Source organism: Pleurodeles waltl, chromosome 12 (assembly GCF_031143425.1).
Source record: "Pleurodeles waltl isolate 20211129_DDA chromosome 12, aPleWal1.hap1.20221129, whole genome shotgun sequence".
In the NCBI taxonomy this organism is placed as follows: Eukaryota; Metazoa; Chordata; class Amphibia; order Caudata; family Salamandridae; genus Pleurodeles; species Pleurodeles waltl.
Genome location: NC_090451.1, coordinates 27900576 through 27915473, shown reverse-complemented (window position 1 = coordinate 27915473; position 14898 = coordinate 27900576). Strand labels below are relative to the sequence as shown.

At 49.3% G+C, this 14898-nt stretch overlaps 1 protein-coding gene across 2 annotated transcripts in view; it reads right to left on the bottom strand.

Moving 5' to 3' along the window:
• SHC2 (SHC adaptor protein 2) overlaps positions 1-14898 on the bottom strand; it is a 175465-nt gene that overhangs the window by 28765 nt on the left and 131802 nt on the right. For both annotated transcript variants that reach the window (XM_069217509.1, XM_069217508.1), the window contains exons 5-6: positions 9239-9292; positions 6818-6869 (exon numbers count right to left, since the gene is read on the bottom strand). In XM_069217509.1, the coding sequence (XP_069073610.1) occupies positions 6818-6869; positions 9239-9292 (106 nt within the window). The remainder of the gene's footprint in view (positions 1-6817; positions 6870-9238; positions 9293-14898) is intronic.

Here is a 14898-nt window from a genome sequence, read left to right as displayed (position 1 = left end):
AGGTGCTTCCCAAGAGCACATAAAACCTTCCTCGTCCCCGACCTGCAGCTCACAAGAGGTTCAACACAGCTTCCTTTGCCTCTGCATGACATGCACCTTGTGCACATTGCACCATGTGCCTCTGAGTGAGATGCCTCATGTGCACGTCGCACCTGTGCCTATGTGTGAGATGCATCTTATAGGCACTGCACCTGTGCCTCTACTTGACATGCACCTCATACACGTCACACCTGTGCTTCTGCGTAACATGCACCTTGTGCACATCGCACCTGTGCCTCTGCGTGACATGCACCTCATGCACGTCACACCTGTGCCTCTGTGTGATATGCACAATTTGCCTCTGCATGACATGCACCTTGTGCACATTGCACCATGTGCCTCTGAGTGAGATACCTCATATGCACATTGTACCTGTGCCTCAGTCTGAGGTGCCCTATGTTCCCACTGCGCCTGTGTCTCACCATGACATGCACCTCGTGCACGTCACACTTCGACCTCAGCGCGACATGCACCTCATGGATGTCGCACCTGTGCCTCTGAATGAGATGCACCATTTGCCTTTGCATGGAATGCACCACATGCTTCTGCATGACATGCACCTCGTGTACATTGCACCATGTGCCTGTGTGAGATACCTCATGTGCACGTTGCACTTGTGCCTATGTTTTGAGATGCACTATGAACGCACTGCACCTGTGCCTCTGCTTGTCATGCATCGCGTACACGTCATACCTGTGCTTCAGCATGACATGCAAATCATGCACGTCACATCTGTGCCTCTGTGTGAGATGCACCACTTGCCTATACATGGAATGCACCATGTGCCTCTGCACGATATGTATCTCGTGCACATTGCACCATGGACCTCTGTGTGATATGTGTGATATGCCTAATGTACACCTCGCACTGTGCCTTAGTGTGAGATGCACCATGTGCACACTGCACCTGTGCCTCTGCTTGACATGCACCTTGTGGACATTGCACCATGTGCCTCTGTGTGAGACACCTCGTGTGCATGTCGCACCTGTGCCTATGAGTGAGATGCACCATGCACCTGTGCCTGTGTGACAAGCACCACATGCACGTCACACCTGTGCCTCTGCGTGACATGCACCTCATGCATGTCACAGCTGTGCCTCTGAGCAAGATGCACCATATGCGTTTTCATGACATGCCCCCGAGCTCTCAGCCCTTCAAACACTCTCAGAGGTTCCGGGCCCGGAGCTGGGCCTCGCCGCTCCAGCTCAGCTTCTTCAGGCGCTGTTACGCCAGAACCATCAAATCATCCCATTTGATTGGGATCATTTGCCTCAGTGTGAGATGCACCATGTGCACACTGCACCTGTGCCTCTGCGTGACATGCACATTGTGCACATCGCACCTGTGCCTCTACATGACATGAACCTCATGCATGTCGCACCTGTGCCTGAGTGAGATGCACCATGAACGCACTGCACCTGTGCCTCTGCTTGACATGCATCGCATGCACGTCAAACCTGTCCTTCTGCGTGACATGCACCTCACGTATGTCACATCTGTGCCTCTGTGTGAGATGCACCTCTTGCCTATGCATGGAATGCACCATGTGCCTCTGCATGATGTGTATCTCATGCACATTGCACCATGGACCTCTGTGTGATATGCCTAATGTACATCTCGCAATGTGCCTCAGTGTGCGATGCACCATGTGCACACTGCACCTGTGCCTCTGCCTGACATGCACCTCATGGACGTCACACCTCTTCCTCTGCGTGGCATGCACCTCACCATGTCACTTCTGTTCCTCTGAGTAAGATGCAACATTGCTCCATGTGTCTTTGCTTGACATGCCTAATGTGCACATCGCACGTGTGCCTCAGTGTGAGATGCATGTGCACAATGCACCTGTGTTTCTGTGTGACCTGCACCTCGTGCATGTCACACCTGTGCCTCTGCGTGACATGCCTCTCATGCATTTCACACCTGTGCCTCTGAGTGAGATGCACCATTTGCCTTTGCATGGAATGCACCACGTGCACATTGCACCATGTCCCTTTGCGTGAGATGCCTCATGTGCAAGTTTCACCTGTGCCTCAGTGTGAGATGTACCATATGCACATTGCACCTGTGCCTCTACTTGACATGCGCGCCTCATGCATGTCACATCTGTGCCTCTGTGTGAGATGCACCACTTGCCTATGCATGGAATGCACCATGTGCCTGCGCATGATATGTATCTCGTGCACATTGCACTATGGACCTCTGCGTGCTATGCCTAATGTACACCTCACACTGTGCCTCAGTGTGCGAGGCACCATGTGCACACTGCACCTGTGCTTCTGCGTGACATGCACCTCATGCATGTCAGACCTGTTCCTCTGCTTGACATGCACCTCACACGTCACACCTGTGCCTCTGAGTAAGATGCACCATTTGCCTTTGCATGGAATGCACCACATGCTTCTCCATGACATGCACACCGTGCACATTGCACCATGTGCCTATGTGTAAGATACCTCATGTGCATATTGCACCTGTGCCTCAGTGTGAGATGCACCATGGGCACAGTGCACCTGTCCCACTGCTTGACATGCACCTTATGCACATCACACCTGTGTCTCTGCATGACATGCACCTCATGCATGTCACACCTGTGCCTCTGGATGAGATGCACCATTTGCCTATGCATAGAATGCACCAAGTGCCTCTGCATGACATGCACCTCGTGCACATTGCACCATTGCCTTTGCTTGACATGCCTAATGTGCACATTGCACCTGCGCCTCAGTGTGAGATGCATGTGCACAATGCACCTGTGCTTCTGTGTGACCTGCACCTCGTGCACGTCACACATGTGCCTCTGCGTGACATGCATCTCATGCATTTCACACCTGTGTCTCTGAGTGAGATGCACCATTTGCCTTTGCATGGAATGCACCACATGCCTCTGCATGACATGCACCTCCTGTACATTGCACCATGTGCTTCTGCGTGAGATGCCTCATATACACATTGTATCTGTGCCTCAGTGTGAGGTGCCCTATGTTCACACTGCACCTGTGTCTCACCGTGACATGCACTTGGTGCACATCACACTTCTGCCTCTGCGTGACATGCACCTCATGGATGTCGCACCTGTGCCTCTGAATAAGATGCACCATTTGCCTTTGCATGCAATGCACCACATGCTCTGCATGACATGCACCTTGTGTACATTGCACCATGTGCCTCTGTGTGAGATACCTCATGTGCCCGTCGCACCTGTGCCTATGTGTGAGATGCACTATGAACACACTGCACCCGTGCCTCTGCTTGACATGCATCACGTACACGTCATACCTGTGCTTCAGCGTGACAGGCAAATCATGCATGTCACATCTGTGCCTCTGTGTGAGATGCACCACTTGCCTATGCATGGATTGCACCATGTGCCTTTGCATGATATGTATCTCGTGCACATTGCATCATGGACCTCTGCGTGATATCCATAATGTACATCTCGCACTGCGCCTCAGTGTGAGATGCACTATGTGCACACTGCACCTGTGCCTCTGCATGACATGCACCTCATGCACATTGCACCTGTGCCTCTGAGTAAGATGCACCATTTGCGTTTGCATGGAATGCACCACATGCCTCTGCATGACATGCACCTCGTGTACATTGCACCATGTGCCTCTGTATGAGATATCTCGTGTGCACGTTGCACCTGTTCCTATGAGTGAGATGCACCATGCACCTGTGCCTTTGCGTGACCTGCACCTCATGCAAGTCACACCTGTGCCTTTGCATGACATGCACATCATGCATGTCACATCTGTGCCTCTGTGTGAGATGCACCATTTGCCTTTGCATGGAATGCACCAAATGTCTCTTCATGACATGCACACCATTCACATTGCACCATGTGCCTCTGTGTAAGATGTCTCTTGTGCATATTGCACCTGTGCATCAATGTGAGATGGACCATGTGCACACTGCACCTGTGCCTCTGCTTGACATGCACATTGGGCACATCACACCTGTGCCTCTGCATGGCATGCACCTCATGCATGTCACACCTGTGCCTCTGCATGACATGCACCTCATGCATGTCACACCTGTGCCTCTGAGTGAGATGCACCATGAACTCACTGCACCTAATGCACACCTCACACTGTGCCTCAGTGGGAGATTCACCATGTGCACACCGCACCTGTGCCTATGCTTGACATGCACTTTGTGCACATCACACCTGTGCCTCTGCATGACATGCACCTCATGCATGTCGCACCTGTGCCTCTGAGTGAGATGCGCCATTTGCCTTTGCATGGAATGCACCACATGCCTCTGCATGACATGCACCTTGTGCACATTGCACCATGTGCCCTTGTGTGAGATGCCTCATATATACATTGTACCTGTGCCTCAGTGTGAGGTGCCCTATGTTCACACTGCACCTGTGTCTCACCGTGACATGCACCTGGTGCACATCACACTTCTGCCTCTGCGTGACATGCACCTCATGGATGTCGCACCTGTGCCTCTGAATAAGATGCACCATTTGCCTTTGCGTGGAATGCACCACATGCCTCTGCATGACATTCACCTTGTGTATATAGCACCATGTGCCTCTGTGTGAGATACCTCACATGCATGTCGCACCTGTGCCTCTGTGTGAGATGCACCATGAACGCACTGCACCTGTGCCTCTGCTTGACATTCATTGCGTACACATCACACCCGTGCTTCTGCGTGGCATGCACCTCCCACATGTCACATTTGTGCCTCTGTGTGAGATGCACCACTTGCCTATTCATGGAATGCACCACATGCCTCTGCATGATATGTATCCCGTGCACATTGCACCATGGACCTCTGTGTGATATACCTAATGTACACCTCGCACTGTGCCTCAGTGTGAGATGCACCATGTGCACATTGCACCTGTGCCTCTGCCTGACATGCACCTTGTGCACATCACACCTGTGCCTCTGTATGGCATGCACTTCATGCATGTAGCACCTGTGCCTCTGTGTGATATGCACCACTTGCCTGTGCATGGAATGCACCATGTGCCTCTGCGTGATATGTATCTCGTGCACATTGCACCATGGACCCCTGCGTGAGATGCCTCATATATACATTGTACCTGTGCCTCAGTGTGAGGTGCCCTATGTTCACACTGCACCTGTGCCTCTGCCTGACATGCACCTTGTACACATCACATCTGTGCCTCTGTATGACTTGCACCTCATGCATGTAGCACCTGTGCCCCTGAGAGGCACCATGAACCTGTGCCTCTGCTTGACAAGTATCGCATACATGTCACACCTGTGCTTCTGCATGACATGCACCTCACGCATGTCACATCAGTGCCTCAGTGTGAGATACACCATGTGCACACTGCACCTGTGCCTCTGCTTGACATGCACCTCATGCATGTCGCACATGTGTCCCTCTGTGATAAGCACCATTTGCCCTTGCATGGAATTCACCACATGCCTCTGCATGACATGCAAACCATGCACATTGCACCATGTGCCTCTGTGTAAGATACCTCATGTGCATATTTCACTTGGGCCTCAGTGTGAGATGCACCATGTGCACACTGCACCTGTACCTCTGCTTGACATGCACCTTGTGCACATCACACCTGTGCCTCTGCATGACATGCACCTTGTGCACATCACACCTGTGCCTCTGCATGACATGCACCTCATGTATGTCACACCTGTGCCTCTGAGTAAGATGCACCCTTTGCATGGAATGCACCACATACCTCTGAATGACATGCACCTTGTGTATATTGCACCATGTGCCTCTGTGTGAGGAACCTCATGTGCACGTCGCACCTGTGCCTATGTGTGAGATGCACAATGAATGCACTGCAACTGTGCCTCTGCATGACATGCACCTTATGCATGTCACACCTGTGCCTCTGAGTAAGATGCACCGTTTGCCTTTGCATGGAATGCACCACATGCCTCTGCATGACATGCACACTATGCACATTGCACCATGGACCTCTGCGTGATATGCCTAATGTACAGCTCGCGCTGTGCCTCAGTGTGATATGCACCATGTGCACAATGTACCTGTGCCTCTGTGTGACCTGCATCTCATGCATGTCGCCCCTGTGCCCGTATGAGATGCAGCATTTGCCTTTGCATGAAATGCACCAAGTGCTTGTGCATGACATGCACCTCGTGTACATTGCCCCGTGTGCCTCAGTGTGAGATGCACCGTGTGCACACTGCACCTGTGCTTCTGTGTGAGATGCACCGTGTGCACACTGCACCTGTGCTTCTGTGTGACCTGCATCTCGTGCATGTCGCACCTGTGTTTCTCTCAGGCATGTCGCACTTGTGCCTCTGCGTGACGTGCACGTCGCACCTCTGAGTGAGATGCTCCGTTTGCATAAAAGGTCACTAAAAATGTCAATGTTAGGCACAGTTACCCCGCGGGCATCATGCGTAGCGGCTGTTTTTGTTGTCTGTGTAGGCTCTAATTTTGACTTAGCCCGATAATCACCGAATTTGTCTTGCAACGTAGGATTTTCTGCTAAAAGAGAATGAATTACAGGCTCAAACATGTTGCGTCCATTTTACACTTGTTTTCATTAAACGTTCAGCGTTTTCAATAGTGTTAACACCCCATATGGCTGGGCGTGTCAAGACCATCTGTGGAAACGTTATCAGTTCCATTAAGCATCCTCCCATAGTCCCACAGACCTGAAATGCCACATTCAGTGTTACCAGTCTTCAGCCCTGCATCAACCTCTTAAGGAGAGCTATCCTGTCACCGTGCAAGCTTCAAGAGTCCCAGGCACTTGGTCATCTGACCTCTGACCTCTTACCTCTTTGGTTAATTGGATCCTTTGCAACATATGCCACATAATCCGTTGTGTCCTGCAGAAGAAGGAAACATGAAAAGAAAGGTTAAACCGGGCATGAGTGCTCGGGGACTGCTGCTATGGTCACTTCTTGAGGGTCCCAGTGTAAGCGCCCCCTGGGGGCAGAGGGGTGTACTGCTGTATTTAAATGAATTTTACTCAGAAGCTCAGACCTGAGAACATCACTGGTGAACTGATGGACCTCTGCGTCAGCCATGGGAGAATCATCAAGGTGGGGGGCAGGCCAGAAGACGGGGGGGGGGACCCACACGAACCCTGGACTCTTAGAGGGAGACGCCTGTGACATTAGAGAGAAGTATGAAAGTATGTCTCTGTGCAACACCCCGCACAGATCACAAGTTATTTTCAAAGAATATGTTGACTTGAACCTGGTGCTAGAAGTGCATTCTGGAAACACTCACTCCTTTAGCTCGATAACATTAGTAACGTTGTCTTTATATTGAGAGATCCTTTTGGGGCTCGCAGCCTGGTGTGGGGCTCTGAACTCTTCACTTGGGTTTCGGTTCTACATACCACTCATGAAGGTATGTAAATAAAGGTCTGTGAATTTGCGCTGCAGCCGCCCTATCAGAATAGAGGTTACCCTTTCACTTGAAGCCATCACCACGCAGGGATCACAAAAAGGCTGTGTTGTATTTCATCCAATAATTGTCCATCAAGCCAAGGGGTTTTCACTAAAATATTTTCCCTTTACAGGAAGCAGTTGAGGAGAGATATCTTTTTTTTTTTTTTTGTGGAGACACTTATTTCTATATATCTGTCTACTGCTTGGTACAGCGGGTACCACCTGCATTACATTCGGGGTACCAGGACCAGAACCGGGGGGCACAAAGTCTGCCCATCCAAATCAGCAAACTAGGCCCAATCCTACCCAAGAAAAGAAGGGAATCGGCATCAACCCAGCGTTCCGGAAAGTATTAATTCTCATCTTTTTCCAATATATGACACAACTCGCTGTGAGCCCAGAGGATCCCAGGTCGGGGTGATGCACCGCGCAGATGGACTTGACACTAGTGAGAAACATGTCACTCGTCTTAGTGCTGGGACGCCAGGTATCCTTTAACACAGGCAGGAGCATCCTAAGTTTACTACCAATAAGATATCTTCATGGGGGAGTCGATACTTCGTTAATCTCCTCTGATCCCTGTATCCGTTCTCCCGCCATATTTAATTTTCAACAATAGGGGCAGCAGGGTAGACATTGACTCATAAAAGCAGAGGAGAATGTGTAGTTCATCTATACGAGTTTAAGAACCATACATCAGCCATGCAAAATATGTTTTCTGTTGTTAAAATGTAACAACATTTCCGATTTTCGCCCTTCACAAAGTTTCAGATTTTAACCTCTGCTCCCCAGGCAGCGTTTTGCGCCCATTGTAAGAAAATGTTAATTGCGCCCTGAGATCATTTTCACCCCCAAGAAGAACAACGAATGCACTCTTTTTGTCTCCAAGTTTACTTTTTGAGACATAGATCGTTACAAAAGTCACACACTAACGTAGCAAAGGGTAAACCCACTCAACTGCCAGGAAAGGAAAGCACAGAATGAAAAAGGTTTCTTTGGAGAGGACCTTTCTTCCAAGTTTTGGCGCCGGTGCCCTGAATGTATGGCTTCAGTATTACTCGTCTGGACCGATGACCCCAGGACTGAGAGCCGGTCTACACCGCCCCGCACCCTGGTACTGCACCCATGTGTCATTTGGAAAGCACACACCCACATCACTGACCCTCGTCTCCGCAGCGAGCAGGGGATCTCACTCCCGGATCCACACTCCGGGACGGTGCTCTATTGAATACACACCATGCTGCGTTGACTGTTTGAACAGCTCCTGGATTTATTGTGGGAACGCCAGTCTGTTTCCAGTGAGGAGCAGTGGTCTGGCGTAAGGTGGTGCCTTGGTAAATGGGGGTCCCTTCCGTCTTTGAGAGCACCAGCCCCTCCATGGGGAGGGAGCCTGGTGCCTGCGCTGAGAGACAGATTCCATGGATCACCCGCAGTGTCGACTTCCAAGAGAGGGGTCTGCGGTTCAGAAACTAGTCTACGGTCTATTTTTGGAAGTCTGTAACTAAGCAACTGCTGCCAAAGCCAGCCAACCAGGGCCTTGGAGGAGGCAGAGGCAAGATTCCTACCTACATAATGAAAAAAAAACTGACGCATCAGTTGTGTTTGTCCCGGACTTGGAGTAAGTCCATGCATTGCCAGTAAGGCTTGGGAACATGAGAAGACCCTCATCAACTCGAGGTCTGCCCCCCTAAACTGTGAATTGCAAGAGCCCCCTCTGGATCACCCACACAAGCGGCTGAACCCATGTGGGCCTTCGGAGGTGGAGAGGCGTGAACTTACTCCTGCGCGCGGATGCTTACCGTGTCCCCTCCGGAAGCGAAGGATATGGACTGCATGTGGTGGTTTGCAATAATCTGTTGAGAAATGAGAGACAAGCATTGGACACCCATTAGTTTTACAGCAGGTGCACTGCAGTGTGCCTTCAACAACCATGTAATCTCATGCCAACATGACCCCCATGTCACCCTGAGGAAGATCTTTAGTGTTCAGATTGCTGTGAAGGTGCGAGGTGGAGTTTCATGAGCCCTTTGATACTAGGAAGACGGTATTACATGGCTAGTAGTGCTCGGAGCTGTAAATGTCATTTTATGTGTAATCCCTCTTATAGGACTGCTTGAGATATCCTTCTTACGTAGTAATCACAGCAGGTTTATGCTGTCTTTCCAATCTCTAAGGACCCCCACCCCACGACCAACAGCTGCCTTCCCAGTAACCATGCAGACACAAGTACATCTGAACACTGATGAATGACGTGGACATCACCCTCTGTGCCCACACACGGAAGGGTGACAAGCCTACCACCAACCCATCCAACCAGTTTTCACCCTCTGTGCCCACACACAGAAGGGTGACAAGTCTACCACCAGCCAACCCATCCGCCCTTCACCCCATGTGCTCACACACAGAAGGGTGACAAGTATAGCACCAGCCAACTCAACCACTCTTCTTCTCTGTGCCCACACACAGAAGGGTGACAAGTCAACCACCAGCCAACCCATCCGTTCTTCACCGTCTGTGCTCACGAGCAAGGGTGACAAGTCTACCACCAACCAACATACTGCTCTTCACCCTCTGTGCTCACACACAGAAGGATGACAAGTCTACCACCAACCAACCCAACTGCTCTTCGCCCTCTGTGCCCACATGCAGAAGGGTGACAGGTCTACCACCAGCCAACCCAACCGCTCTTTACCCTCTGTGCTCACACACAGAAGAATGACAAGTCTAGCACCAGCCAACTCAACCACTCTTCACCCTCTGTGCCCACACACAGAAGGGTGACAAGTCTGCCACTAACCAACCCAACTACTCTTCGCCCTCTGTGCCCACAAACAAGGGTGACATGCCTACTACCAACCAACTCAACCGCTCTGCACCCTCTGTGCCCAAGAACAAGTGACAAGTCTACCACCAACCAACCCAACGTTCCTCACCCTCTGTGCCCACACACACAAAAAACAACTACTAATTCATCAGCCTCCCCAGCAGCCCATCTACTGAAGCTCACCTACTCATCCACAGACCTCACAGACAGAAACTCGCCCCTGAGCACACTAATCGGAAAAGACAATACAATACCCACTCACACCGAGATCACACGTAGCTTGTGAGGAAAGAAGCAAAGACGGCAAGTGGCGGTGCCAGTGTCGGGGAGGGATGTGCCTGGTGTGCTGCAATTGGCAGGGAGCATATATCGAATGTATGTGATAATTATTCATGGTAAATTGCATATTTTTCACTTAGAAGCTGACCCTGAGTATATTCCTTAATAGATCAGAGCTGAGTTTTATAATTAACACCCAAAGTAATCTTTTTTAACATCTAACTCTTTTTTGCATGAATCCTGTATATACGTCTTAATAGCTAGCACCTGATTAGTTTCACAAGAAGACACACCTGTGCTAACCAGTTCTATGGTGATAAAAGTACGCCTGGACAGAGTTCACGCAGTCTGAGTCCATGGAATTCCACAAAGTTGAAAAAAAACTCAGTGGAATTCCGCAGAGGCGGAGTTCCGTGACCAGTGGAGTCCTGAATGCGCCTGATCTCGGAAGCGCTAGGCAGGGTCGGGCTGGTCAGCCAGGTCCGACCCTGCTTAGCGCTTCCAAGATCGGGGGCATTCAGGAGAGGGTCTTGGCAGAGAAAGCTGCCATTTCAGGCCTCTTGTGCACCGGCGTGCACCGCTTGTTCAGTATAGCGCCCAGGTGGGACAGGTCCTGGAGGCATTCGCCATAATAAATATGTATATATATATATATATATATATATATATATATATATATATATATATATATATATATATAAAAAGGGAGAGAGAGATTTTGTATGTACCACCAATGTAATAGTACGCATGGAAGTTGTGACAGTGTTAGTGTCCTGTAGGGATCTATAAGTAGATAACCATTAAAGCAGCCAGGAATAGGCCCAGACACCACCAATACCCCTCTTAACTTTGAGTGCCCCCACGTGAGATTTTTGCTACTTGTACCCCTACTCGATCAACCCTGCTGCTGCTTCAAGGTTCATGTGCAGTAGCTGCATGAAACACACCACACAGACAATACACAATCAGAACAAGGATGGACGGACGCACACAATTAAAAAGTATAAAACGTTAAAAGGCTAAATGCCACTAATAAACTATTTAAACACGAAAAGCACAGTGACAGCTAAAGATTAAAATAGCGGACACTGTTGCAGATGCCTGGTTTCAAGGTGGAGCTCAATGATTCGCTGCACTTCCCCGCGTCAATCCCACTGCCCCATAAATGAACGAAGAGAGTGACCTTTTAGAGGGTGGAAGGCCTTGCGTGACATCTGGCCTCTCTTCGCCACAGCTCTGTCCCATACCCCAGGCCTCTTTGATGTACTGTTTCCATAACCAAGAACTGGTTTGTAATTGAATTCTGAACCCTTTATGCCAGTGCCTAATTTGTAAATAAAAAGATGCCGGTGCCCAAAGCTCTCCTCTTAAACTCGCGACTGCTCAGAAGACTGAGGCAGCCTAATCCAAAATCCATCTCGGGCCTCTTCAATCCATTTAGAGCCACTCCCTGCCCCTTCAGCTCACTCTTGCAGCTTTCTGCTTTCTCCCATTGTGACTCTTCTTTGTTTTTCTTTTTCCGTCTTTCCCAAATGTGTCTTTTGCTCGCAGTAAATGCCTGAGGCAGAAAAATAAGTGCCGGCCATCAAAAATAAGTGCTGGTGCCCGCACCAGAAATAACGAGCACAAATTAAGCACTGATATCGAGCCACGTTAGTGGGACGCAAGCGCTTCTTGTACGCTGTGGTTCCTAGCTTGTGCATGATGGAGCATTTGCAGTAAAAAAGCTGCAGGGATTCGTGCTTGGGTGCCGCAGAGCTTGCACGTTTCTGAAAAAGTTGCTTCTTCCAGGGTGGCAGGCTGTAAATATGTCTGGCATAAAATAACTACAGTGTACTCTCGGTTAACAACTGTAAAAACACTCTCAACCTTTCTTTCCACTGTCCTCACCTCTGTCCTCACATACATCACTTAGCACCATTCACCACGTTCAACAAAGTTCTTCTAGCACAGCCTGTTCTAAGTGCTCCTTGCTTCTTGGAGCCATGTCTGCTTTGTATCAACTATTTCATGCCACCTGGCAGGCAAGACGTTCAAGGCACAAATGGCACATGAGCACCAGCCAGAAAAATAGGATGTGTACCTGACTATGGTTAATAGTGAACCCACCGAGGATAAAGTGTCCGTCATATCCTTAAGTTCTAAAGATGCATTCTTGGAGCCGAGGTTTTGACTCACCTAATTTCACCTGCTTCGTAAAAGGAAAGCTCAACACTGGCACTGTGTGCCCTGTATACTGTTTGGTGCCAGAGGCAGCTTAAACTTTGTGTTGGTGTAAGAATTATTATTGCATCACTTTGTGTGTGTGTGTGTTGTGTGTGCGTGTATTTTTTCAATGAAAAAAACAAAGGTTACAGGGGTGTTATAATTAGGAAATAGAATAAAAAAAACATAGAAATACACTTTAAAAACAAAGGTTACAGAGGTGTTATACTTAGGTTCACATTTTAATCACACAAAACCTCAGAAATTCAGCAGCTGTAGTTCTGCTTATCTCAAGTAGCTATAACTGGTGCCCTAAGGTAATTACAACTCATGCCCCGCTATGCGCCGTTGTCTCATCAGTATCAATAATTTTACTGCAAATACTGCAGTGACATTATCAATGATGTCGTAGAAGATGTTGTGAGGTGTTGTATTATGTGGGGTAACTATAACTCGCGCCTTTGCCATGCTCAGCTAATCACTCCACATATATCATTGATGAGATCTTGAATGGCATTGTTGATATTATCACTGCAACATTTGCAATAAAATGATTAAACTGTGCATGGCAAGTGCACAAGTAATAGTTACCTTAGGGCACAAGCAGTGCTTAATTTGGGTTTGTTGTTTCAGGTGCGGAGCACCAGCACTTATTTTTGAGGGCCGGGGCTTATTCTTCTGCCTCAAGCCTTTACTGTGAGCAAAAGACACATATGTGAAAGATGGAGGAATGGAAAAATGAAAAAGTGTCACAAAGGGAGAAAGGAGAAAGCTTCAAGAGTGAGCTGAAGGGGCAGAGAGTGGCTTTATATGGATTGAAGAGGCACATGATGGTTTCAGGATTACGCCGCCTCAGTATTCCGTGTTCCCACATTTAATTGCAGCAGCCGCACGTTTAAGAGGAGGGCTTTGGGCACCGGCACCTTTTTATTTACAAATTAAGCACTGGGCGGAGGTTATAGTTACTCGTGTCCTAAGGTAACTATAACTCGCGCCCTTGCCATACACTGGTAATTACTTCAGAAATTTGACACTCATGAGGTCTCTGATAACATCATTTATAATATCAATGTAATATTTGTAGTAACATTTTTAACAAAAAGAGTGTGCGTGTCGAGGGCGCAAGTTATAGTTACTTGAGATAACTTTAACTATAACAGTTGAATTGCTGTGGTTTTCTTTGTTTAAAATGTGAGCCTAACTATAATGTCCCTGTAACCGTTGGTTTTTTAAGTGAATATATATATATATATATATATATATATATATATATATATATATATATATATATATACACACACACACACACACACACACACAGTGTTTGGTATGTGCTCCAGGGCTCCCTCGGATGGGCGGAACTATCCAGTGTTATGACTTTAGTGGGGATTCCCCTGGGAGAGAACAAGGATTGCAGGTGAGTAACTTTTCCACCTCACACTCTTCTACTCTCTGTCTCTCTCCGTCCCTCACGCTCTCCCTCTCATTCTCTCCACTCTCACGTTTCCTTTTATGACTTTCTCTCGCCTCCTTTGTTTTCTCTTTCTCGCCCCTCCTTCATCTCTGCCTCTCTCACATCCTCTCCCACCTGCCGTCCCCGTGCTCTCTGCTTCTCTGTCCCCGGGCCTTTCCCCCTGTGTGTAATCAGTAACTGGACTCAACCTGTGACTCGGTGCTTCCTCCCAGCTCGGCCTTGCCAGGCACTTCCCTGAGGTGGGGACTCTCTGGGGGCCCTGGAGCTGGCCATGGGGCTCGACGCTGTGTGCTCTGGAGTCTGTGTCCAAACCCTGGAGTGACCCTCCCCCTGCCGGGCGCCGCTGCGTGTGCAGAGGCTTCAAGGCGCCTGCGTGAGAGCAGTGCGGGACTCTTGTGTCACTGCCAAGGGGAGCTGTGCAGGGGTGGCCCCTGAGTGCAGCCAGGTTACCCAAAGATTGGAGGGAGCGAGGGAGGGAGGGAAAAAGAGGGACGGGGCGGAAGAAGGAGAGAATGCGAGAACGTGGACCAGGGCCTCAGTGTTGCTGACTCATCTCCCTGCAGTGTGCCCGCCTGAATGATTCCACCCCGCATCACTGCAGGGTGATGACTCGGCAACATGCCACCTCTGCTCTTACAAACCAGCTACCCCAGTCACTGGCTGCCCCAGAGACACCA